Here is a 26,824-nt window from a genome sequence, read left to right as displayed (position 1 = left end):
AATAAAGAAACTTCCTAGCCCTGGGGGAGGGGGATAAACGTCCTCAGCTGCTGCATCTGGCCCACAGCTATAGTTTGAGAACCTCTGGAGGTCCCATACCTCTCTTGGCATCCTAGGACCCTCTGGCTTCTCACGCTTATCACCTAACTTGTTAAGTCATTTCAATTATCTCCAACTCTCTGTGGCCCCATTTGAGGCTTTCTTGACAGAGGTACTGGAGCGGTTTGCCTTTTCCTTCTCCAGTCCATTTGACAGAGGAGGAGACTGAGGCAGACAGGGTAAAGTGACTTGCACAAGATCAGAAGCTGGGAAGTACCCGAAGCCGGATTGGAATTCAAATCTTCCTGACGCAGGCCCGGTCACAGCCGCGCCACCCCCGCTACCCCACCCGGATGTGTGTATGTGGGGGTGGGGTGGGGAGGGAGTTGTGAGTGTGTGTGTGTGGTTTGTTTTTTTTTTTGACTCGCCCAGCCATGCGGAGCAGTGGCCGCGCGGTGGCGCTGTAGCGCCAGCGAAGCCCCACAAGGCTTTGCAGTAGAGCGCCGCACCGGCACGTCTGCCCTTCCTCCCCATATCTTCTTAGTCCTCTCCGCGCTAGAGCTGCCAGACCTGCTGGGTCGAGCTTCGAGCGGAGGATGCGACGGGGCTGGAAGATGGCTCTGTCCGGGGGGCTGCGGTTCTGCCGCCGCATGCTGGCTTGGGTGCCCGTGCTGGTTATCGTGCTCGTCGTGCTTTGGTCCTATTACGCCTATGTCTTCGAGATGTGCGTGGGTAAGTGGGAGTGAGCGGGGGCGCCTCCCCGCCCCCCCCCCCCCCCCCCGCCCCCCCCCCCCCCGTGTCTCTCGAGTCCCTGCGGGAGCCCCGCCTCTTACTTCTGCCCCCTCCCCGGCCTTGCCCGGGGCGTCTGGCCCCCTTCCCCACCCTGGGGGCTTCTTTCCCCCCTCCTTCTGCCCGTTTTGTGCCCCGGGCCCCCAGCCTGCACGGGCTCCCTGCGTTTCCCGACGCCCCCACCCAGGTCCCTGGCACTGAGGTTCCGCCGCATTCCCCGCTTCCAGAAAGAGCGCCGGGGATGGAGTCCGGAGAGTTGCGTTACAGCCCGGATCTGCCACTTAGCGTCTCTGTGACCTTGAGCAAATAAAATGGGCCTCGAATCCTTCAGCTGGAAGCGGGGGGGGGGGACTCGTGTTCTCCAAGGGCCCTTCCTGCCTTAAAGGCCAGAGCCGAGGAGCCTCTTCCACGACGACCTCACCTGATTCTCATTCCATTTCCCATACAAGGGCGCTACCGTGTCCCCCAAGTCCTCACATCGGGGGCCTCACCAGCTTCCCCCCCACCCCCGCAATTATGGCCGAGGTTCCTTTTCCCTACAACCCAGATTTGGGAACGCATATAATCAATCCCACCTCCAACCCCCCTTTCCCCATAGACCGGGAAGAGCAATTTCGTGCACCGCTGGTCTATAGGTAATTTGGGGAAAACTAGGGACGAGAAAGGCCGTCTTTTTCAGTCTTGTTTCTGGTTCTTTCCCTAGTGATTCGAGGCTGTATAGCAAGGATAAAATTTCCCTCACCTCATTCTTGGGGGGAGGGGGGGGTAAGGAGGGGGAGAATGCGTATGTGTCGACATGTATACAGACATGTAGGTATAGATTGTGCATTTTATTTTGATGGCTCAATCACTTCCCAATAAATGTCCTTCATCATAGAACCTTCCCCCCCCCCAAAAAAAGGCAAGCCAAATCATTTCACATGACTGCAGTAAATAGCGTCCTATATCACGTTTACTTCTTACGGTTTACTGTTTATAAACAGGAAATAAAGACGATGTTGAACTGCAGTCCTCAAGGAATCGACAGTAGCCACTAGCTTTTACCTGATTTCTATTGTATTTTACGGAATTCTTTTGTCTTTATTTATGTCATTGTTTTCACACTCCGAAACGGGGGGGGGGGGGGGGGGGGGCGGGGAAGAGCCTTGCCAGCATGCATTTCTACCTTGAGATGCATTGCAGGTCTTGCAGATCCTCCTTTCTTGCATGTCACAGCTATAAGCAAGGATCCCCGCAGCCACACATTGAGTCAGGAAATCGTCATTAATCGTCATCTATATTCTGTTGTGCTTTGATTGCTTTTATTGAATATCTGCTAGTCACATTTTGTTCTGGTTCTGGTTGTACTCTGGACTTGTCTGGGCAGTGTGTTTGATACATCTGATTTATATTATTGTAAATGTGTATATTGTTCTCTTGGTTTTGCCTTTTTTATTCCGCTTGGGTTCATACAAGTCTTCCCATGTTTCTGTGGAACGCTTTATATTTACTGCTCCTTATAGCACAATAATATTCAATTGTATTCATATCTCTTGGCACAGAGAAAGCATTTAATAAATGCTTCGTGCTTTTCATTCATTTATATACTATAATTTGTTCAACCATTCCCCAATCATCGGGCACATGATTTGTTTCCAGCATCTTGCTACTACAAATAGTGTTGCTATTAATATTTTGGTATGCGTGAAACCTTCCTCTCTATCGTTGACTTCATTGGGGTAATAAACCCCAAAGTAGGATTGCGGTATCAGAGGGCAAGGACAGTTTCATGGTTTTTCTTGTGAAATACAAATTATTTCCCAGAATCATTGAACCGGTTCATAGCCCATACCCATAGTGCATTAGTGTGCCTGTTTTCCAGCAGCCCCTCTAACATGATTATTTCCATCTCCCACCATCTTTGCAAATTTGATTGGTGAACAAAACTAAGCTCCTTTTTAGAAACATTATGGAAAATGCAAAAAGAGCTCTTAAAGAAATCAATCCAATCAATTGCCTTTGTCAGGCATAAAATAAATTCGGTTCCTCTCTCATTGCTGAAATTGAAGGTTTAATCAAGGCCGTGCAATAATAGGAGAGATTTTCTAAATATTCAGACTGTACCATTTCTGCCTCTGACTGAAAAAAATGACGAGTCCAGAAATCCGGACTGCTATTATGCTGTCGACATTCTGTCTGAGGACATCGGGGAGCTTTTGTGATTTGAGTGGACACGGCAAAGAAAGCCCCCTCCTTTTTAAACATAAAACCAAGCTAGAATGATAGAATCTTAGAATTGAAAGAGACCTCAGAGGCCATCTGGTGCCAGCCATGTATGATGAGGAAAGTGCTTTAAAAACAAATCAAAATGATCGGTCTTTGCTTAAAGACGTCAAATAAGGGGGAGCCTAGTGCTCCTCTCTCCACAACCCATTTTACTTGTGGATAGCTCAAAATATGCTATTTTTTCCTTATTGCAAATTCGCCTTTGCTTTTTTGTTTGGGTTTTTTTGTAATCCCCACCCCTAGCTTCAAGTTTTTCCCTCTGGAGCCCAACAGGACAAATTAAATCTTTCTTGCCCATGGCAGCTGACAACTATCACGCTCCCTCAATAGACTCACTTCCCTCAGATAATACTTATATGAATTTAAGGCCCTTCAGCCTCATGCCTACTCTGCCCTGATTGTTCTCAAGCTGACCCAGGACCCAAGGAACATAATAGTACTCCCCATATGGTCAGTCCAGAGCAGGGTCCAGTGGACCCATCATGCCCTTAGCTCTAGACATTCTGCTTCTTTTAGGGTGTGACCTCCTTGAGAGTAATTTTTTCCCCAGGCTTAAAAGTGCTTTGCACATAGTAAGTACCTGGTAATTTTTTTCTTAACCTAGTCTAAAATCATTCCCTTTTTTCAGTGCCATAGCACATTATAGATTCAAGTTGACATCACATCCTCTTAAAATTCCCAGATCCCTAAAAAGAACTGCTATCTAGCCTGGCTTCCCCCATCTTGTGAAGTTGGCTTTTTTTAACTCAGATCTTGGAATTAACCTTTATACCTATTAAATTTTACTTTATTAGACTCGGCACAATATTCGACCCTGCCAAGATATTTTAAGATACTGGCTCTGTAGTCTATGTTTCTGTTATTTCTCCCTCCCAGCTATGTAGTATCTGTAAATTTGATAAGCATGCCATCTGTTCCCTGATCCAGGTCATTGATTAAAAGGTTAAATAGCACAGGGCCAAGCACAGAACTCTGGGGGACTCTACCAGACACTTCCCTACTTCTCAATTGAAATGAAACCATTCATAATCATTTTGGGGGTCCATTCAACTAATTGGAAATGTGTTTGCCTGTAGCTTCGTCTAGCCCACATCTCTCCATCTTATCCTTAAGAACAGGACACTTTGATTAGGCTTTGCTAAAGTAATCTACTAAAGTAAATCTAAAAGAAAAGTGATATCCACAATCTGTGTTCAGATAATTCCCCTGATCTGATGTTCTAGTAATTGTAAGAAAAAAGGAAATGAGATTGCTCTGGAATGATTTGTTCTTCATGAAGCCATATTGGTTCTTGGTTCTTTTCCTTTTTCAGATGTTCCTTAACCACCCTTTTAATAATAAAGTCATATTTTGCTAGAAATCACAGCCAAACTTAGCAGGCTACAGTTTTCAGACTTCTCCTTAATCTTTTGGAAAATCAGGACATTTACCTCCCTCTTGAAAGCCTAGTGTACCTCTCCATGATCTTTCCAAAATGGTTGACCATTGTTGGTTTCAGCAACACCTTTCACCAGTCCTCCCAGTAGCCTGGGATATGCTTCTTTTGGACTTGGCGATTTGAACTCATCAAAGGCAGCTACCTTCTAGATCTGGGGAAGCCCATTCAGACAATCTAATCCAACCCCTTCTCTTGGCAGAGAAGAAAATGGAGGTCCAGAGAGGAGAAATGAATGGTTAGTAAAGGGGCAGAGCTGAGACTTGAATTCTGATCTCCCAAGCCCTCGCACCATTTTTCATCCACTACTTTCTATTGCCCTATGTTGCAATTGTTTCATATTGTAATATGAAAAGAATGTGGTTTGTTTGGATATTTTTTCTGTATAGACCACCTATTTGTTGTGAAACAGGATAAAATAAGCATATCTTGGATTGATTTTGTTAGAAAGGAGTGAGTCTCAGATAAACTCTTCCTAATGTCAAGTTACCTAGTTGAAAGCAGAAGTGATCCATTGAGAACTATTCCTCCTTCTACCTGAGCTGACCAATAGAAAGGCTGAGGAGTATATGCAGAGTCGTGCCTTGGAAATGGGAGACTTTACTCCAAATCTCAGTAGATTTGTACTGGCCACATAAATGTGGGCAACTTGCAGGCCCTCTTTGGGCCTCAGTTTCCTTCTGTGTAAAATTGAGGTAGCAATATCGTAATACCGATATCATAAGGGTTCTGATGAGCAAAGCGTTTTGTAAACCTCAAAGCACTATTGGAGCGTGGGCCGTGATTGCATAGAATTAATGGGATCTTGTTGGGCACAGGAGTAACTATTTTTGGCTTTTGGAAGAGGGCGGAGAGCTACAGTGTCTCTCTTGAAAAGAAGAAATAAAGGAGTTGGGGTGTAATCCTACTCAGAGCCCAGAATTATTTGATAAGAAAGGGCACTGATTATGTAGATTAGTCAGGAAAAATGGAAAGCATCTCTGGAGCTGAGAACCAGAGATTTTCTAAGAAACAAGTTTCTGCAGCTGTAGAACTTGTGAGTGTGAATCATTGCCTGCACTGTATGTCAAACAGGTTTGGAGCTGCCTCCAGGCCAAGTAGTGAGTTGCTATATGCACGAATTGGGAGCCATTTCTATTGTCCCTCCACAAGGTCCCTGGAGGTGGTAAAGAAGGGTGCTTGGCTGATTTGGGCAGAGACAAAGTCAGGAAGATGGTATAAGGCTATTCATTTGTATATCATCATAGTCGTCGTCATCATCATCTTCATAGTAGTTCACATGTAGCGAGTTCTTTAAAGCTTGAAAAATGTTTCTCTTACTGTAACTCTGTGGGATACCTAGTACAAGTATAATTATTCCCAATTTTCAGATCAGATAACTGAGGTAGGTGCAAAGAGGTTGAGACCCATGATCTCACAATCAGGAAGTACCAGAGTTGGAAGTGAACCCTACCTCAGGTGCTCTTTCCCAGCACCAGGATCTACAACTTTTCAAATCAGTTATCTTTTATTTAGAAAAAAAGACAATTGAATTGCCTCGAACCTATTGTAAAAACCAACCTCACTCACAGAAAGTAAGAAAATTCAGAGAGGGCCCTGAATTATAAGCAAGGAATTTACTCCATTGGCCTTCTTGTTTGACTTTTTTTTAATTACATTTGATTTTTCTGAATCATCATGCATCTGTTTTTTCTTCCCCCATCCTTTCCTATACACATACATATCCTGAGGAAAAAAAGAAAAACAAAACCCTTGTAACAAATATGGAGAGTCAAGCAGAACAAATTGCCATATTTTTCATGTAGGAAATGCCTTTCTTGTTCTGCATTTGAGTCTATCACTTCTCTCTCTGATGTTGGGGAGCATCAGTCTTTTGGAATCATGGTTGATCTTTCCGTTGATCAGAATTACTAAGTTTTTCAAAATTGTTTTTATAATATTGATGTTATCATTGACATTGTTTGGCTGCTTCTGCTTACTTTGTTCTCCATCAGTTCATAGAAATTTCCTTAGGCTTCTCTAAAACAGTCTCTTATATGTACAACAGTAAATTTATATATCATTTACATTACATTTATATAGCATAAATTGTGTAGCCTTTCTCCAATGTATGTGGGCCCTTTCTTAGTTCCCATTTCTTTAGCAGTACAAAAAGAGCTGCCATAAATATTTTTGTACACAGACAGTCAGTTCTGTTATAAAATAAATATGCATCCCCCAAAAGCCCTTCATTGTGCAAAATTGCACCAAGAAAACCACAGGGCTTATAGGAAAAAATAGAAAGAAAAAAAAAAACTTACACTTGAAGATATCCACTGATGGAGGACTGCCCATTCCACTTTGAGATAGCTCAGATTGTTAGCTACTTTTTCCTTATATCAAACCAAAATCACCCCTTCTGCTTTTTGTGAGCCTTCCTGAACGCTTACCTATTCATCTGGGACAGGGACAGACACACTACACCTATTGGGGGGAGCGTCACCAGGTGATGTTTGGGTTCTAATACATGCTTTCTTTCATGTTTTCATTATGAAAAGTCGTAATTGACAGACCTCTATTCTGCATATCATTTTCTCCAAAGAATCTGAAAATGGATAATAGGAAAGAGGAGTTTGCAAAGGATCTCCAACTGTCTAAATCACTAAGAGCAAGCAGAAACTTGAAGGTCCAGAGAAGATGGATAATTTATCAGGCTGTCACCATGCTTGGAGAGTTACAGAATGTCTTAAGTGCACAGTCAGCTAAGAAACTAATGATAAAGGATCCATTTTGTAAAAGTTGAGAATGAATCTTATAACTTTTTCGTTTTTAAAAGCATCTGTAACATAGGAACTGTATTTTTAACCTCTGTCCCACTCTGTAAAAGGCATTAGTAAAAAGGGGAAGGAAAAGCAGAAATATCAAGTGAAATACTGTAACTTTTTGGAAATGAAATGTTCTCTTCTTAGAGACATGCAGTTCCAAGGAATGAAGTTTGCAAGGCAATGATATTGCTTCAGGTTCATCCTGGCATGTTCCAAGTGCCAGATTGTCCCTTTCCTCACTATTAGTGCTTTTTGTGCTTGTTTATTAGGAGAGTATTTTGTGACACTGGATGGAAAAAGATAGGTCCCAAGCTTAGGGCTTCCATACACTTATTCCAATCTTGAAGGCCTCCCTCTCTGGCTCAGCCCCTCCCAAACCACCATCTTTTTAGCTCGTGTTGCCACCACCCAGAGTTGCTTCTGGGAAATACCAGAATGTAGTTCAAATGTAGCTTCTATAAGCAATAAATGTAATAATACACATATTGAGGATAGAACAGCCTTTATGCTAACCCGTGGAACCTGAAAAGACAATATAAAGAACTCAGTAGTCTTTTAACCAAAGCTTCTTAAACTGTGGCTTGCAATCCCACATGAGGTCTCTTAAGTGAATGTGGGGGCCGCAAAATTATGCTTTATTTCAGTCAGTGTTTAATTTTTATATCTATTTTATATACCTATATACCCAGGATTGTATAAAAATTAAGCCTGCCCCAGAAGGGGTAACATGCTTGGGGCTATTATTTTGGGGACCAAATAACTCTGGGTAATAGGAACTTGACGTCCAGGAACGTTCTTCTTGGGTCACATGAGCAAAAGCATATGGAGTTCCCATATGTGTCTGCCCCACGGTAGTCAGTGGCTTCTGAAAGGTATGGGGGGGGGGGTGGAGGAAGAGAGGCACCTGGAGAACCTTCTCCTGATTCCAGAACCTAGGTCCAGACTTTAATCTGTATATTTAGTATATCTGAAGATATACTCTATTCTCAGAGAAGAAAAAGGGAGATGGTAGCTCCCACAGGGAGCCGAACCAACCAGTGAGGAACCCCCTAGTGAGTTAATATTCTCCTAGGAAAATCCAATCAAAAGCCCCAAGCAGAGGTTCACTCTTAGTTCATGAAGTTGATCAGGGCCCTTCCCTGCCCGGTCCCCCACACTATTATCATCATGATGTGGCACAAGGTCATCGATTCTCCTTCAGAAAAAGCACCACTCTCTGAAGGATTTTGAAGGGATCCCTTTCCTCTCAGGAGCAAACAGACCAGTTGCCAGTGGCTAGGACAAATGGGTGCAGCCCTAGGCTGGCCCATGCACGCTTCCTGCTTCCTCCCCCTTCTTCACTATCGAATTATTGAATGGGCTTCTTTCAAACGGCCGGACTCAGAGTTCTCTAACTGGGAGGGGGGGGAGCAAAACCAAGCAGCTGGTGTCAGTCTCTAGGCAGGTGTCTCTGAAAAAGAGAGAAGACATTATCTGGAAAGCTTGCCGCTTCCCACTGGGAGAGCCAACTGTAATTGCGTTTGGGTAGGAGCAGGAAATGCAGGAGGGCAAAGACAGCCCAGGATAGTTTTTAACCAAGTCCTGCCAAGCTGGGCGTTGCCAGGGCTGGCCGTTGCCAGGGCTGGCCGTGGGGGCTCATTGGTTGGTTGGCTGGCAGGTTTTGTGTGGCCTTTTCAAAAAAATGACTCCAAAAAAATAAAAAAAGACTTGAATATGAGGGGAGGGAGAAGTCAGGAAGTTTGCTTAGGGAAAAAAAAAACAACAACCCTTGGACACTGTTTCTTCCCCGTTTGGAGTTTATTGCTATTATTAGTACTCATAAAAGTCAACCCATTCTGATTCATCAGGTCACTGTTAAGATGACTTTTCTCCATGTTGTCTCATTTGGGGTACCAATCTGTAACTTGGTAGTCTTAGAGCAAGTCCTGCCTTTGTCACCTCCCTGGGCCTCAGTTCCCTCCTTCGTAAAATAAAGGGAGTGGATCAGATGACCTCTGAGGTCCCTTCTCTCTACATTCATGAGTCAAATCTTGAAGGCCTCCCTCTCTGGCTCAGCCCCTCCCTAACCAGCATCTTTTTAACTCGTGTTGCCACCACCCAGAGTTGCTTCTGGGAAATACCAGAATGTAGTTTGAATAAGCAGTGGGCTGATGAGAGCTGCCTTAAGCACTAAAAGCTTCAGGTGCTTGCCCAGTGGGTGTCAGGGTGGACCTCGTAACCAGCTCTTGCTAATTCCAAGACCAGGCCTTTGTCCAGGATGCCAGGCTGGCCCTCAGCATGTAGCCCAGCCCAGAGCACCGAGGCGGTGAGGAACCAAAACAGGGGTGTTTCACTTGACATAATAAATAGATTCCTGAAAAGTTGTTCTCGAAATTGATTCAGACTTCAGGTATACCAGGGAGCCAGCTAGCTTGCTATTTAAAGGAAGCTAGCGGTGAAGCATTCAAGAATGTGAATAAGCCCATGCGAATTGGCCTGGTACCCCCATGGAAATCCTCCCTCGCTACTTCCTGGTCCCTCTACATCTCCACATCAATACCAGTAGAACACAAGCTCTAGTGGGTACAGCTGGGCCCCAGAGGCTTCTAGACCCTCCAGGGGCCCCCTGACAGACAGGATCTAGCATCATAGACCTAGCCCAGCTCAGCTGGCAGACTCGGCCCCAGTGGCTTGGCCACCGGGGGATGAGTTTTTCCCACAGCATCTCCTGAATCAGTCCATTGATGCAGTGGTGTCAGACTCAAATAGAAATGAGGCTGCTACGTACAGATCCCTGCTGGATGCATACTGAAATAGAAAACCACATGTTGACATTATCTACGTTCTGCTGCATTTTCATCTATTTTTGTTAAGCACTCCTCAGATCCTTTTTAATCTTTTTGGCCGTACTCTACTCCAGGTGTTGCTTGTGGCCTTCAGGCCTTATGTTCAATCTCCATCAATGGAAGGTGTTCACATGCCAGGGAAATCACAGATTCTTGAAAGATTGAAGTCATTGCCCCCTTTCAATTCCACTTTTTATGTAGCCACCTCATTTGCTTATTTGAAACATTCAACACCAGGATTGGTTAGTTGGTTGAATGAATGAATGAATGAATGAGGAATCTCAGTCATGAAAGGGGAGGAAGACTTTACCCTGCCTCATCCAAGTAGGCTTGCAGGTTCCCAGTTCTCCCTTAAAGAGTAAACTAATGACATGGGCATTTGGATAAGAACTACTTAAATAACACTTTTTTTTCTTTTTTTCTTTTCACAGTGACTGTGGCCAACACAGTAGAAAAAGGTAAGAAGATTATATAACCTGCTTTGGTCAGCCCCCATGTGCTTTCTCTTTCCATGTCAGAATGAATTGCCTATAAATTGAACAACTTACTCATGGTATACTTGATACCCATGATATACTAGGAATAGTTTGAGGTAATTAGTGGCAAGGATCCTGTCTGGGAGGGGGAAAAAAACCTTCATTGGGGAGGGGTAGCCCTAGAGATCATGAAGCATCCCCCTTTGTGTCAGATGGACAGCTGCCAGTACCTCATCAGAAAGCAGACCAGGATGTCTCCCTGATAAGCCGGAGTCCCTTCTTGCCCTCTGGCTACCAGTGATGTTTTAACCATCTCATCCCTGTCCTTCCAGGCATGAAGCCTCCTCCCAAGAGACTGCTTGTTCTGAGTGCCAGGTTATCCTACTTCTTTAGCTTCCCCATGACTGACAGGTGGGATGAAAAGCCTGCTGTCCTTCTGATGGTAACATCAGAGCTTTCCATTTCTTACAAACATGTCTTAGGGATCCTCACACCATTTTACCACTAAGCCATATGCCTTTATGTAGCCCACCTGTTTTTGAGAATCACTTCCTAGTTAATCATTAATCTATATAACCCCCTTTGTCATAAATCACTTTCCTGAGTGAATCGACACCCCAGCCTCTGAATTGGAGCTTCTGGGTCCTTGCAGTTGACTGAATTTAGGGGCAAAATCCAGTCTATGTCAGATGTTTATCATAAAATCCTACCTTTGGCCCTCCTCCCCCCACTTGACTCATTCTCTTATTTAATTTGGTCATTCTGGGCTCCAGGGTTATCAAGAGTACAAATGGGTATGGTCCATTTATATATATATATATATATATATATATATATATATATATATATATATAATTTCCTCATTGATTAATATTTGCATTGTATATTTCCTCTTTAATAAAAAGTCAACATTTATTTCTGTTAACCAATTAAGCTTAGAGTCCCCACAAGTTCATATAATATTAGTCATTTAATAAAATGTAGAAACCTAGTTACTCTGTATTATTTAATATTCTGTATGAAATCCTTTAATCTGCTAGGATTAGATAAATATGAAAGTTATTGAATATACAGTATATCAACAAAGAAACTATTAATAAAACAAAGAATAGATGATAATTTACAATATTTCATCTGTGAAAACAATTATAACCAGCTATCCTGAACTCTCAATGTGTAATGGTCAATAACTTAACTTCTAAGGGCACAGTCCCCCACCGCTCAGTTCAAACGGAATAACAAAAACTCTTTAAAGAATTCCCTTCATCATCTTTTTCAAGATAAAGATGATAATAATTCCTTCAAGAAAGAACTTTTCCCCATCCTCTCCTGTCTTCTTCACCGTCTCTCCAACTATGACAGGAAAACAGTTTCTTCAAATAAAGTCATCCAGTTTAGTTGGCTCATTTTCCAGATGCAGAAACTGAGATCCAGAGAATAACTAATGGCTTGAATGCTGAATTTGGTGTTCAATTCAAGTACAGCCTCAGAGCTGTGTGTATGTGTGTGTGTGTGTGTGTATACACACATACACTAGCTATGTGACCTTAGATAAGTCACTTCCCCTCTGTCTGCCTCAGTTTCTACATTCGTAAAGTGGAAATAAAGATATCTATAGTACCCAGGAAATAAAGATATTCTTCTCAGGGTTGCTGCAAAACGACAGGGAAATCATGTGTATAAAAGGACTTCACAGACCTCAGAGCTGTATACAAATGCCATTTATTGGTGTTATTACTTGGATTCCCTAATCTGAGACCTGGAGCATGTAGCATAGGAGAGGGAGCTCTGAGCTTGGAGGCAAATGTCCACATCTCAGCTCTGCCAGTTACCAGCAAAACATAACACACAAACCTCTCAAACTCATTTTGTTCATCTATGATAATATTTGCCCTCCATAACTCAAAAGAGAATATTAAATACTTTGTAAAGCCAGCAGCATTTATATATATAAATGGAAGCTCTTGTGATGATGATCATGATGATGATGATGATTGTTCCTATTATGATCATTTCACACAGGGTTATGGAAGGATCAGATAAAATCATGTAGGTGAAGCTCTCCATAATCAGCCCTTTATTAGCAACAGTAACCCTACAAATAATTGCGATTGCTCTTTTCTCCTGGGCCCAAGGATGACTCCAATGGAACCATCCCAGAACGGTGATGGAGCCTGGAATTTTCCAAGGAAGTCCTACCTCTCTAGTTCTTTCCCACTATCTAGTTCCCTGGGTCTGGCTACTGAAATGGCAACCCCTCCCCCAAATGTTGATGCCACTGGGACTCCTGTTACTCTTTCTCCCAGTGGCACCTTATTTCTCAGGTCACTGCTTCTGCTAAAGCTGAATTCTCATAGAGCAATTTTCCTAAACTGAAATGATTTTCTGTTTGCCACAGGAAAGATATAGATCAGACATAGGATTAGGGGCTCTGGAGCTACAAAAGTCTCTAGAGCTCATCCAGTGTGATCCCCTCATTATATAGAGAAGAGAACCAAGGTAACTGACACATTAAGTAACAGGGCTGATGTTTGAACCCAGATCCTCTGATACCAAATCCAACCCTCTTTCCATTCCTGCACGGTTTCTACAAAACAAAGGATTTCCTGATACCAGAACAATTTATTTACCAAGGGAAACTATATCTCCTCCCAGAGAAATGCTTGATATCTGTCAATCAGTAATGTGTAGTCCTGACTTGTCTAGAGACAGAACAGCGGGTTTGATGACTTCTTGAGGTCAAAGGATCATAGCTAGAAAGTACTGCAGAGGTCACCTAATCTAATCCATCGGATGACCTTAAGATATCATCTGATCTAATCCATCGTACAGATGGGGAAACTGGGGCCCAGAAAGGTTGCATCACACAGGTTGTAATCAGCACAGCCGAGATTCAAACATAGGTCGTCTGACCCCAGATCTTGTGGGGGAGGGGGCGGTTTCCATTGTGTATGGAAGTCCTAACCAATCCTCTAAACCAGCGACTTCTTTGCTCCCTCAGAATACGAATTTTGTATGTGTGTCATTGCAAGTGGGAACCTTGCTTAGTGTAGACAAAGAAAACACGTGACTTTCACTGCAGAAACAAGCTAAAGGCCTCCAAGCATATAACCTTTCCCTCAATCCCCAAAGCTCAAGAAAGTCAGAGCCACGCAGCCTGTAAATGGCATTCATTATCTTCTCTGTTCACTTCCCATCTCGGGTACCATGTTAAGACTCAGTCCCTCTAACAGACAGAATGGCCCTTCTAAGAATTGGGAAGAAGCATTTCTGTCCCCTAGGAGATGGCTTTCACAGGCCCAGGTCCATTTGATCCCTAGGTAACAGAGATGCAAAGATTAAATATCCAGGAATAAAAGTGAGACCCTCTGACTTGCATTGAGTATTAAAGCCACGACCTAGGTTCACAATTCACGAACAACCTATACCAGGATAAAAATGGCCCACGTAGAGAATCTCCTTTTGTACCAGAGGGAGGGATTAAGTCAGGAATCCATTGTCAGGCTAGGACCCTACACGTGTACACCCTTCAAACACACACCTCTGATGGCTCGAGGGTTCGGGTAGTGGCCATAGCAAAAGTGACGCTGGTGGGAGAGAGGGGAGGGTATCTAGAGCCTGTGAGATAGTCACCTGGAGACATTAATGGGAGGGCCAGGGCTCATTCAAGGCCATGAAACTCAGTTTCTTTGTAAGATAGGTATAATACTTGCACCACCTCCCACACAGGGTTGCTGTGGAGAAAGCCCTTTGTCAACGTTGACACGTCAGAGAAATGGAGAGCAGAATTTTCTTTTGGGGGGAGACATTGGAATTCAAATCAAAACACCACATTGATGTTTCATTAGCTGTGTGATCCTGCACAATTCACTTAACCCTAAGCCTTGGTTTTTCCTCATATGTAAAATTGGACATAGTAATATCTATGCCTTCTACTTCACTGTGGAAAGAGTGCTGGCTTTGGAGTCAAAGATCTGGTCTCAAATCTCTCCTCTGTAGCTTGCTACTAAAAAAAAAAAAAGTCAGCCTTTCTAGCTGGCCTCAGTTTTCTCCTCCGGAAAATGAGGCAGTTGGATCTGAGGGAGCCTTTGATGTTCCTGCCAGCTCTATCTCAACGATCTACTGATGATGGGGAACAATTGCTAGGACTCAGTGAAGGCGAGTTTTATATAAACGTCAGCTATTATTGTTATGACTGTGCTCTCCCGCCATGACGACAGCAGCATGTTCTTTCTGTGTGGCCCTCATCATATTCTTGCCAGAGCTTCTAATATGAGATCTAGGGACACGATGTCCCATACCGATGTAGAGTAAGCAACCTTCTGTTCCTTTATTGGAGGAATAGAAGCAAACCTACTCCTGGGGCTCTAGTTTCAAAGCAATCATCCCTCTGACCCTTTATGCCCATGATTTGGGGACAACTGAGTGTTACATTCGCTCCAGTTGTGTCACCCACAATCATGGGTGGGGGACCGGGGGGGAGTGCAGAGCAGTGGTACCAAACAACCTCCTGTGATGCTTTATTACCAATAAGCTTGGTTTCCAGAAAGAACACAGAGGGGAAAATCAAAAACACTCCCAGCTTCTGTTTAAAGATGAGGAACCCGAAACACAGGCTGATTAACCTGTTAAAGGGCAACAAAATAGGCAACAAGATATGAACAAAATAGGCATACATCCTGATTCAGTTTCTACTGTTCACTCTCCTATGCAATGCTAATATTCCTCAGTGAGGCTTCCATGGACTCCTACTGTGTGCCTAGCTAGAACTCTGCTGGCAGATAGCTGTTCTGTCTGATCCCTATCTACCAAGCCAAAGGCCACAGAGAATCCCCTACAGTGTAGGAAGGAGGAGAGCAGTTGAGACACTCAGTAGACGGGAAATTAAATGCCAGAAAGAGCCAACGTCTGCCAATTGTAAAATGTTGGAAGAAGCAAGATGAACGAGAATTCCTGAAGCAGGAAGGCAGATTAGAACTCATTGACATCACTGAGACTTGAGATAGCACAGGATGGGACCCGTAAGTGAAATGTACCTTTGAAAGGATAATACCTTTTAAAGAAATGACCAGCATCCTGCCATCTGGGGGAGGGGGTGGGGGGGTAAGAGGTGAAAAATTGGAACAAGAGGTTTGGCAATTGTTAATGCTGTAAAGTTACCCATGCATATATCCTGTAAATAAAAGGCTATTAAATAAAAAAAAGAAAGAAAGAAATGACCAGGATATAGAATAGATGTGGGAAATGTACCTCTTCCCTTTTGGTAAAGTGGTGGGAAATCATGGTTGTGCACTGTTAGACCATCGCCAAACCCTATTGGAGTCTAGTCCTCGGGGCAAGGAAAGTTTTTGGAGAAGGAAAGGGACACAGAGAAATAAATGCAAAGAAGAACTAAAAGCATCAATAAACTGTAAATGTAGGAAATAGTTAAAAAGAAACAAGATGGGGCAGCTAGTTGGTGCAGTGGATAGAACCCCAGCCCTGAAGTCAGGAGGACCTGAGTTCAAATGTGATCTCAGACACTTAACACATCCTAGCTGTGTGACCTTGGGCAAGTCACTTAACCCCAATTGCCTCTGCAAACAAAGAAAGAAAGAAACAAGATCAATAAAAAGGATGGGGGCCAGAGTAGCATTATATTTTAAGAAGCTATCCTTATATGAGAAATTGCAAAAACCATAGAGGAGAAATCCAGTGACAAGCACAGTGGCAGAAAGCATTATTCTTGTACTATTTTGGCCTTGGAGTAGAATATATATCGGTGATGTCAAACTCAAATAGAAATAGATCTCTGCCCACATCTTTACTTAGAAAACAACAAATTAGCATTCTTTTTCTGCACTGTATTTTTATTTTGTTAAACATTTCCCCCAGCCATGCTGAGAATTTTGCTGAGTACATTTAGCCACCCCTGCTGTAGACCACCCTGACAGAAAGAGGAAATAGATGAGGAATTGGGGAAAATAATATATAATAGTGATAGAAGACTCAATTTCTCTACACATCTGCTGAAGCTCTCTATCTTTGTCCAAAGTGAAGCAACTAATACTTTTATGCCTTAGTAATTTCATCTTTTGGAAAATAGAGGATATTCCATTGTGGATCTGATTGTCACCAAAAAGAAGGAACTGGTGACTGGGGTGAAAATGATGGGAACATTGAGAAGTGATACTCCCATCTTAAGATTTGTGCCACAGAAGGAAAGGAAAGCTGGAAATTGCCAGACACCTAGAATTCAGTAGAGCTTATTTCACAGGGTTCTGAGAATGGATAGATAGAGGAACTCCCATGGATTCAAATTTTTTAAGGGAAGATAGCCTATAAGGGATGGAAAAACTCTCAAGAAGGAAATTCTGGGGGCAGCTAGGTGGTGTAGTGGATAGAGCACTAGCCCTGAAGTCAAGAGGACCCGACTTCAAATCTGACCGCAGACATTTAACACTTCCTGTCTGTGTGACCCTGGGTAAATCACTTAATCCCAATTGCCTCAGGAATAAAGGAAAAAAAATTTCTGAAGACACAAAGAGAAACAATTCTAAGGAGGAAGCAGAAAGGGAGTTGTCCAGGGCCTACTGTGAATGCAGATCAATGAGAAAGGCAGAGCTGCCCAGTCTTTATTTTGTCTTGTTTTTTCTCTGCCAAAGTGAATGGCCCTTAGATTTAAAAACACCAAACAGCTAATGGCTAATAGGGAGTTGATAACCCAGGATAAATAAGAACATTGTAAGAGATCACCTTGCTGCCCTCAATGAGTTTAACTCGTCCAACTGGGCAAACTACCTTTCGGAGTATTAAACTGTCACGTGGGTTGGCTGAGCCACTCCCCATGATCTTCAAAAAATCTTAGAGAAAAGGGGAGCTACCATAGGATTGGAGAAGAGCAAACATCACAATCTTTTTTTATTATTATTATAGCTTTTTATTTGCAACACATATGCATGGGTAATTTTTCAGCATTGAGAGTTGCAAAACCTTCTGTTCCCAATTTTCCCCTCCTTCCCCCTCCCCCAGACGGCAGGTAGACCAATACGTGTTTAATAAAACATCACAATCTTGACCAGAGAAGAGAAGATAATTTGCAAGCTCTTGGTGAGTGAAGGAACTTCACTCTGAGTCCTGTGTTAAGAAAGAGATGGTTAGTGAAAAAAGAAGTGATCATCCCAAATCTCTAGTCTAGTTTCTTTCTACTTAGACTTCAGGAAAACATCAGAAACTTACTTGAGTATTCAGATAGAAATTCTGCAGATGTATGGACTGGATATTCTTACAGATTTGGATTTGGAACTACTTAAAGTGCCTTGGGGGTCATTGGCTGACTTCCCCTCTAAAGTTTAAATCCATACGTAGCTTTTCTTTAAACTCTCTGAAATCTGCTCTCCTAAAATCTAGGCTGTATGCCATATGGCAGCGTATTCCTGGAATTCCTCTTCTTTCCTAACACAGATTGTAAGATGAAGCAGTCACTTCCCCTCAGTAATCAGGTCCTGTATAGGATTTCTCTTTGTTGTTTCTTAAAGAGTCAAGAAATTATTAGCTGATCTCATTTTGGTCAAGATAGATCCAATCCAGCCAGTGTCCAAATAACTGAAATCCCCCATTGCTATTCTCTCCTGCCCGTTTCCCAAACTCTTCATCTACTCTTTCCTTTGTCCCGTGCGCCCGTAGTATACCTTTGCTTCTACTTGCACGGATCGCCGTTCAGATGTTCTCCATCAGTCTTTCTGCCCTTTGGATCTCTAGTTTCCCCAGCTTGTTCTCAGACTTTATGCATTTGTGTCCAGAGATCTGAGGCCGTGGGTTTCATTGCTGGCTCCTTTCTTAGATTTTGTTCCCTGTCAGAACAACAGTAATACTGAAAATAAAGATAATAGCTAATTGTACCTCTTGCTATACACCAGGTACTGTGCTAAGCGCTTTGCGATTATTGTCTCATTTAATCCTCATAACAGTTCTGAGAGGAACGTGCTATTATTATCCCTGTTTTACAGATGAGGAAACTGAGGCAAACAGAGGTGAAGCATTTTGCCCAGGGTTGTACAGCTGTGTCTGAGGCTGCCTTTGAACTCATGTCTTCCTGACTCCGGGCCCAGCGCTCTAACCACTGTAGGGCCATCTAGTGGCCCCTAGGCTATGAATTTCCATGTATCTTTGAATATTTGTGTCCTCCTCACAGAAGAATTTGAAAAAGGAAAGATGAAGAGCATGGGGATTAGGCTGGAGCGGGGAGGAAAAGGAGGGCCTCGCTTAAAGATTTTAAACTTCCAATGGAACAAAATAGCTTATTTAGCCAAACACATTACGCTAGCACCAGGTGGACACTGCTCAGCGCTGGCTTGAAAGGGAAAAGTTTAGGCTAAAGAATAAATAGTAAGTACCTGCATTACACAGCAAGCTGCAGGTCTCCGCAGCTCATTACCCCAAGGGGTGTTACATGCTGAAAAAATAAGGAGTTTTCAAAGGATGTGTGTAAATTTGCACAAGCCACATAATGGGTTGTGAAAGCCAACTCAGTTATTTCGAGGTATGTACCTAATATTTGAGGTAAATGTCAGGATGTACAGCATCCCCTCTCCGGGTAGATGACTCACAGGGCTGACCCAATATGTCAGTTCTTTTCTCTGGCCCAGAGGGAATCACCTTTGGCAGGAGGTGGTCTCCCTATTCTTCTAAAAGCCAGATAGCTAAGTTATAGAGAGGAAAAAAACCGGCTCTTAGGGAAATAGAAAATGCATTCAGATAAAGTGGAGGTCAGGCTGACCTTTACAAAAGAGGAGGTTACAGAGTACCTCAAGAACAAGTCATGCTTGGAGGGCTCATAAATTATCTCCCCAGTGGATGAGTGTACCAACCTCAGGACCATCCTGTGCTCTAAAGTTTGTGGGCTAAGTGTGCTCTGTTTGGTTCCCACTTAGTAAAAGTGCAGCTGTTCTGCCTGTTCAGATGAGAGGGTGAATATAAAGCACGTCATCCCCCCCCCCTCCCGGTGCTTTTAGCCATCAATTTATACAAAAGATGCTACAGAACATAGTGGGCTTATTTTCTTCCAACTAAACAGTTTCCAGCAATAGCTTTTTTTAAAAAAAAAAAAAAGTAATAGCCTTTTATTTTCAAAATATATGCAAAGATAGTTTTCAACATTCACCCTTGTGTTCCAAATTTTTTCTCCCTTCTTTCCCCCCCAATCCCCTCCCCTAGACAGCAAGTAGTCCTATAAGTTAAACATGTACAGTAAAATGTACAGTTCTATACATATTTCTACATTTAACATGCTGCACAAGAAAAATCAGATCAAAAGGGGGAAAATGAGAAAGAAAAAAAAAGGAAGCAAACCACAACAAAAAGAGAGAAAACACTGTGTGGTGATCCACAGTCCCCACAATCCTCCCTCTGGGTGCAGACGCCTTTCTCTATCACAAGTTGATTGGAACTAGCCTGCATCACCTTGCTGTTGAAAAGAGCCATGTCCATCAGAATTGATCATCCCATAATCTTGCTGTTGTCCAGCAGGAGCCTTTAAAGCAAAAGGACTTTTAATAGAATTTCCACAATAACAACCTTTGACTTGAACCTCTAACTGAACAGAGCTGAGTTGAATGCAGTTGCATTACTGGTCCACATTTCTTCCACTTCAGTGTAGCCAGGAAAGAACTTGTTGGGTTTTCATGGTACCAAGGACTACTACCCACATGCCACTGACTTAGCAAGGTATGCCTCCTGCCCTCAATCAAACCTATTGCCATATCACAACCCTCAAGGCCCATGATGAGGACCAAAGCTACCCCTTAATTTATTTTAAAATGTTTCATTAAATTAGTTTATTTTTTCCAATTACATGTAAAAACATTTTTAAACATTCCTTTTTTTTCATTTTGAGTTCCAAATTATTTCCCTCTCCCCTCCCTGTGACAGCAAGCAGTCTGATCTAGTTTATACACATGCAGTCACGTGAAACATATTCCCATATTAATTAGTCATTTTTTGAAAGAAAACACAGCAACAACAAAAAGACAATAAATGAAAATAATAGGCTTTGATCTGCATTCAGACTCTTAATCAGTTTTTTTTTTTCTGGAAGTGCATAGCAGTTTTCATTATAAGTTTTTCATAATTGTCTTAGATCATTGTATTGCTGAGAATAGCAAAGTCAGACACTATTGATCCTTGTACAGTATTGCAGTTATTGTGTACAATGTTCTTTCACAGTCATATACCACAACCTGTTTAGCCATTCCCCGATTGATGGACATTCCCTCAATTTCCAATTCTATACTATCACAAAAAAGATGTGCTGTATGTATTTTTGGGTACAAATAGGTCCTTTCCCCCTTTTTAGATCTCTTTGAAATACAGACCTAGTAGTAGTATTACTGAGATAAAGAGTATACACAAATTTATCGCACTTTGGACATATTCCAAATTGCCTTCCAGAATGATTAGATAAGTTCACAGCTCCACTAAGAATAAATGCATCCCGATTTTCCCACATCCCCTTTGCTTTCTTCATCTGAAAATTGCCTGTTCATATCCTTTGACCATTTATCAATTGGGGAGTAACTTGTATTCTTATAAATTTGACTCAGTTCTCTGCATATTTTGAAAATGAAACCTTTATCAGAGAAACTTGATATAAAAACATTTTCTCAATTTCCTGCTTTCCTTCTAATATTGGTTACATTGATTTTGTTTGTGCAAAATCTTTTTAATTTAATATAATCAAAATCACCCAATTTTATATCCCATCATACTATCTATCTCTTATTTGGTCATAAATTTGCCCCTTATCCATAGATTTGATAGGTAAACTATTCCATGCTATCACTCTTTACTTCTAAATCAATCCTATACACATTCTGACTTTATCTTGGTATACAGACTAAGATGTTGGTCTATCCCAAGTTTCTGGCTAATTGTAAAGCCCCATCATCAGTAGTTCTATTACACACAAAGCCTAGCAAAAAGAGAGAGAGAAATTCCAGTTAAAATAACTGTAGGCAGTATAAATACTTGGGATAATACCTGCCGAGACAAACCCAGGAACTATATGAACAAAATTGCAATATGTTTTTCACAGAAATAAAGTCAGATCTGAACGTCTGGAAATATATTAATTGTCACATCCATCACAGTTGATCATCACATAATCTTATTGTTACTCTGTACGATGTTCTCTTAGTTTATAGTTCTCACTGAATTCAGGATCAGTTCATGTAGGTCTTTTAAGGCTTTTCGGAAATCAGCTTGCTGAACGTTTCTTATAGAACAATAATATTCCATGACATTCATATACCATAATAACTTATTCAGCCATTCCCCAGCTGATGGGCATCCACATCATCCAGTTTCCAGTTCCTTGCCACTACAAACTATACTATAAACATTTTTGCACATGTGGGTTCCTTTCCCTCCTTTAAGATCTCTTTGGGATATAAGCCTAATAGTGACATTGCTGAATCAAAATTTGCACAGTTTGATGATAGGTCTTTGGATATATTTCCATATCTCTCCAAAATGGTTGGATCAGTTCACAACTCCACCAACAATGTATTAGTGTCCCAGTTTTCTCACATCCCCTCCAACATTCAGCAATATCTTTTTCTGTCATCTTAACCAATCTGAGAGGTATGTAATGATATCTCAGAGGTATTTTAATTTGCATTTCTCTGATCAGTAGTGATTTAGAGCATGTTTCATGTGACTAAAAATGATTTTAATTTCTTCATCTGAAAATTATCTGTTCATAATCCCAAAGATATTTTTAAAAAGGAAAAAGGACCTATTTGTGCAAAAAGAATTTTAGCAGTCTTTTTGTGGTGGCAAAAAACTGGAAATTGAATGATACCCATCAGCTGCAGAATGGTTGAATGAGCTATAGTTATATGATTGGATTGGAACAACTTTGTGCTATAAGAAATGATGAACTGAATGCTTTCCAAAAAATCTGGAAAGATTTTCATGAATGGATACAAAGTAAAACGAGCAGAACATTGTTCTTAGAGAACTTTGTCGTACATGGTAACGGCAACAACAATTGACTGAATGACTTAGCGATTCTTAGCCACACAAAGATTTAAGACAGTTCCAAAAGACTCATGATGAAAAATGCTATCTACCTCCAGAGAAAGAACCAGTGGAGTCTGAATGCAGATCAAAGGATACTATTTTTCACTTTCTTTTTTGTGTTGTTGTTTTTTTTTTTTTTGGTTTTTTTTTTTTTTTTTTGGTCTGTGTTTTCTTTCAAAACATGACTAATATGGAAATGTGTTTTGCATGATTACACATGTGTAATATGTCAGATTGCTTGCTTTGTCAATGAGGAGAGAATGGAGGTAGGGAGAGAATTTGGAACTTAAGTTTTTTTAATGCTAAAAATTGTTTTAGAAATAATTGGGAAAAATCCAATATTTTTTTAATAATAGTAGCTTTTTATTTTTCAAAACACATGCAAAGATAGTTTTCAACATTCACCCTTGCAAAACTTTGTGTTCCAAAATTTTCTCCCTCCTTCTCCCTCCCATCTCCTCCACCAGATAGCAAGTAATCCAACATATGCAATTCTTCTAAAAATAGTTCCACATTTATTGTGCTGCACAAGAAAAATTAGATCAAAAGGGGGGAAATTAAAAAGAAAAAACAAGCAAGCAAACAACAATATAAAAGGTTAAAAAACTATGTTGTGTTTCACATTTGGTCCCCATAATCCTCTGTAGATGCAGATGGCTCTCTCCATCACAAGTCTATTGAATTGACCTGAATCAACTCACTGTTGAAAAGAGGCAAGTTCATCACAGTTGATCATCACATCATCTTCTTGTTGCTATGCACAATGTTTTCTTGATTCTACTCAATTCACTCAGCATCAGTTCATATAACTGTTTCAAGGCTTTTCTGTAATCATCCTGCTGATCATTTCTTACAGAACAATAATATTCCATAACTTTCATATACCATAATTTATTTGGACATTCCCCAATTGATGGGCATCCCCTCAGTTTCTTGCCACTACAAAGAGGGCTTGCCACAAACATTTTTGCACATGTGGGTCCCTTTCCCTCCTTTAAGATCTCTTTGGGATACAGATCCAGTAGAAACACTGCTGAATCAAAAGGGATACACAGTTTGATAGACCTTTGGGTAGTTTCAAATTGTTCTCCAGAACGGTTGGATCAGTTCACAACTTCACCAACAGTGTATTAGTGTCCCAGTTTTCCCATATCCCTTCAAGCACTTATCATCTTTTCCTGTCACCTTACCCAATTTAAGATGTATTAAGTAGTACCTCAGAATTGTCTTAATTTGCATTTCTTTAATCAGTAGTGATGTAGAGATTTTTTTCATATAATGAGAAATGGTTTTAATTTCTTCATCTGAAAATTGTTTATATCCTTTGACCATTTGTCAATTGGGGAATGGCTTATATCTTATAAATTTGAGACAGTTCTTCATATATTTTAGAAATGGGGTCATTATCAGAAATAGTGGATGTAAAAAATTTTCCCAGCAAAATATTATTTAAAAAAATAAAGAACAAGCCTCCGTAATTGTTAGTACAGATGTGTTTATGAAGAGACCTTTAGTTCAGCCCCAATCTTCAAGTTGTTACTGGTGCCACCTTAGTATGTACTCATGGTACCTAAGTAACAACATTCAGACTAGGGCTTGGGAAAGGGGTAGCATTTTAAGGAGTGTCCTTGATCAGATTTCCTAAGTAGGGGCTGCTTCCTGCCCCTTTCCCCTTCCTGGAAAAAAGCAGTACTTGGAAGGGTTCTCTCTGGCTTTTCATATGGCAATCTTCTGCTACCCCACAGCTGAGGAGCACTACCCCAGAAAGCAAAAGCTCTGCAAGATCTGCTTGCCCAAAAGGGATGCTGGCCCATTTTCTCCTGATGTCTATGAGTAGTGGCGGCAGCAGAAGGCAGTTTCCAACTGGTTTGATTTCTCCAGTTAGCTGAAACCACACCAGAGAATCTCACTTAAAAAGAAACTTCATGGTTCTTGCTTCATAGAGGACTATTGCAGATGCCAAAGAATCATGCAGGGGCAGCTAGGTGGCTCAGTGGATAGAGCGCCAGTCCTGATGTCAGGACGGCCCGAGTTTGAATCCGGCCTTAGACATTTAACTCTTCCGAGCTGTGTAACTCTGGGCAAGTCACTTAGCCCCAAATGCCTCAGGAAAAAAAAATCGTGCAGCAATGTCCATGTTATATAAAAAGGGCCAGAAAGATCAACATCAGGGAGTCACAGACTGCCTAGGAGCCACAGCTGGGAAGGAACCTGGGGCAAGTCATGTACCTTGCAAGGGCGAGGATCCTCCAATCAGTTCCTTGACCTCATAGCACATGACCAAGTCAAACCCCAAGTTCAAATGCTGGCTTTGTTGTTGACTGTTTGTGCTTCTGCTCAATTTAGACAAATTCATATCAGTAAATATTTATTAAACACCTACTGTATGCAATAAAGTCCCAGACTCACCACTGGGCATGCTCAGAAATGTATGCCCAGGTTCCAAGGAGGCTATTATCTACAGTAGCATTACAGAATGTGTGCCAAGGAGTGAGCCTTGTGCCTTGGGCTGGGTGCCAGCAAGGAAGGAGCAGGACCTCTTCTTTAATTGGGTAGGCAGTAGAGAGTCTTTGAAGACTGGAATGGCAGAGTGACATGATGAGCTGGACACAAGGTTACTTGTTACTTGTGCAACTGTGTGAAGTCTTCAGTGGTAATGAGAACTACTGTTGTTTACAGGCATGGGGATGTATGGCTAAGGGGAGAGTGTTGACAGCCACCTCTCCCTACTGAATTGCCTTGAAAGTCAAGACATCGTATAGTTAGAAAAACATTGGATTGGGAAGCAAAGGGATTGGGTTCAAATGCTGGCTCTGATGTTTAATACCTGTCCGAGTGATCTTGGGCCAGTAGTTTCCATTCCCTAGTCTCCGTTTTCTCCTAAAATGAGGGGTTTGAAGCAGCCTTACATCTTGGCAGTTTTATCAAGACAGCAGAATCCCACAACAGAGGAGCCACCCAGAAAGGCAGCAGGTGTAGGTGGGTGCTGGAAATGGAAGGGCTGATTTTTTTTAAACAAGGTAAAAGGTAAAGAAAGCTTGTGGTTAAACACAATTTCCTTTTGAATCATGAGAAGGAGACAGCTAAAGAATGATCACTGATGTGTTTCCTCTTTCAGTCATCTACCTCGCAGTGTACCATGCCCTCTTTGTTTTCTTCATCTGGACCTATTGGAAATCTATCTTCACTCTGCCACATCAGCCACACCAGAAGGTAAATGGAGGGGGAAGATGGGAGCCTGGGATTTCAGGGACTTTGAAGAGGAATGAACTAGAAGCCTCAGACCCTTGTATTTGGGATGTTCAAGGGAAGGGCATGTGGCTAACACACCCAAAGAAGGCCAAGGGTAATGGCAGAAGCAGCAAGAGCACACTTTTTCCTGTCTGTCTCCCTTTTCTTTCTGTTTCTCTCTCCCCCCCCCCTCTGTTTCTTTCTCTCTCTTTCTCAATGTCTTACTCTCTTTCCCTCCCCTTCAGAACTGGAGCACTGGAGCAAAAAGAGGTCCTAAGTGATCTCGGGAGAAGTCGCCTTCCAGGATTCGGTGCCTCCTATACCAGCCTTATAGAGAGACTTTGTAGACTGGAGATCTCTTGCCCATACTTCTTTGGCAGTCATCTTCAGGGGATCTGTCAGGGGGGTCTCTCGGATCAGGGCAGTCACCTTATTTTATAAGGAAGGTCTTTTAGTTCCCCAGTTCCAAAGAAGAGCCAGCCAGGAAATAGAAAGTTTCTAGTTTGGAAGGTCCTGAACGTAGATGTTTGCAGATTTGGGGGGTGGGGAGTGATGATTGGAGGAGGGCACTACAAACCACTGGGCAAGGAAGAGCTGGGGCTGGGGCATAGGCCCCTTGTTGGATGAGAAAAGACTTGACTTTTTCTGAGCCGTAACAACAAGGGTGCCAGAATCTTTCAAAAGACAAGTCTAGGTGGGCAGACAAAGCTGACCACCAAAGAGAGCCCGGTTGGGTGCAAAAAGAAATCTGTATTGCCAGGAACAGGAAGCCGTCCACTAAAGACCTCCTTGGACCTCCCAGGATAGCATTCTTTTCTAGTATGAGCCTTTTCACCTATCTGAATGAACTCAAGCAGCCAAAACCATTCAGGTGTAAGTCCGGGAAAATTAGCTGATTCC

General features: G+C 42.1%; 1 protein-coding gene across 3 annotated transcripts in view; it reads left to right on the top strand.

Annotated features, from left to right (window-relative positions):
* The first annotated feature begins 562 nt into the window (after window positions 1-562).
* ZDHHC15 (zinc finger DHHC-type palmitoyltransferase 15) overlaps window positions 563-26,824 on the top strand; it is a 67,562-nt gene continuing 41,300 nt past the window's right edge. For 2 of the 3 annotated variants that reach the window (XM_031944692.1, XM_031944691.1), the window contains exons 1-3: window positions 564-771; window positions 10,589-10,615; window positions 25,812-25,906. In XM_031944692.1, the coding sequence (XP_031800552.1) occupies window positions 636-771; window positions 10,589-10,615; window positions 25,812-25,906 (258 nt within the window). In that variant the 5' untranslated portion in view covers window positions 564-635. Of the gene's footprint in view, window positions 772-10,588; window positions 10,616-25,811; window positions 25,907-26,824 lie in introns of all 3 variants that reach the window. The other variant, XM_031944690.1, reaches the window with a different exon arrangement.

Source organism: Sarcophilus harrisii, chromosome X (assembly GCF_902635505.1).
Source record: "Sarcophilus harrisii chromosome X, mSarHar1.11, whole genome shotgun sequence".
Taxonomy (NCBI): domain Eukaryota; kingdom Metazoa; phylum Chordata; class Mammalia; order Dasyuromorphia; family Dasyuridae; genus Sarcophilus; species Sarcophilus harrisii.
This window is presented reverse-complemented; position numbering and strand designations above follow the sequence as displayed.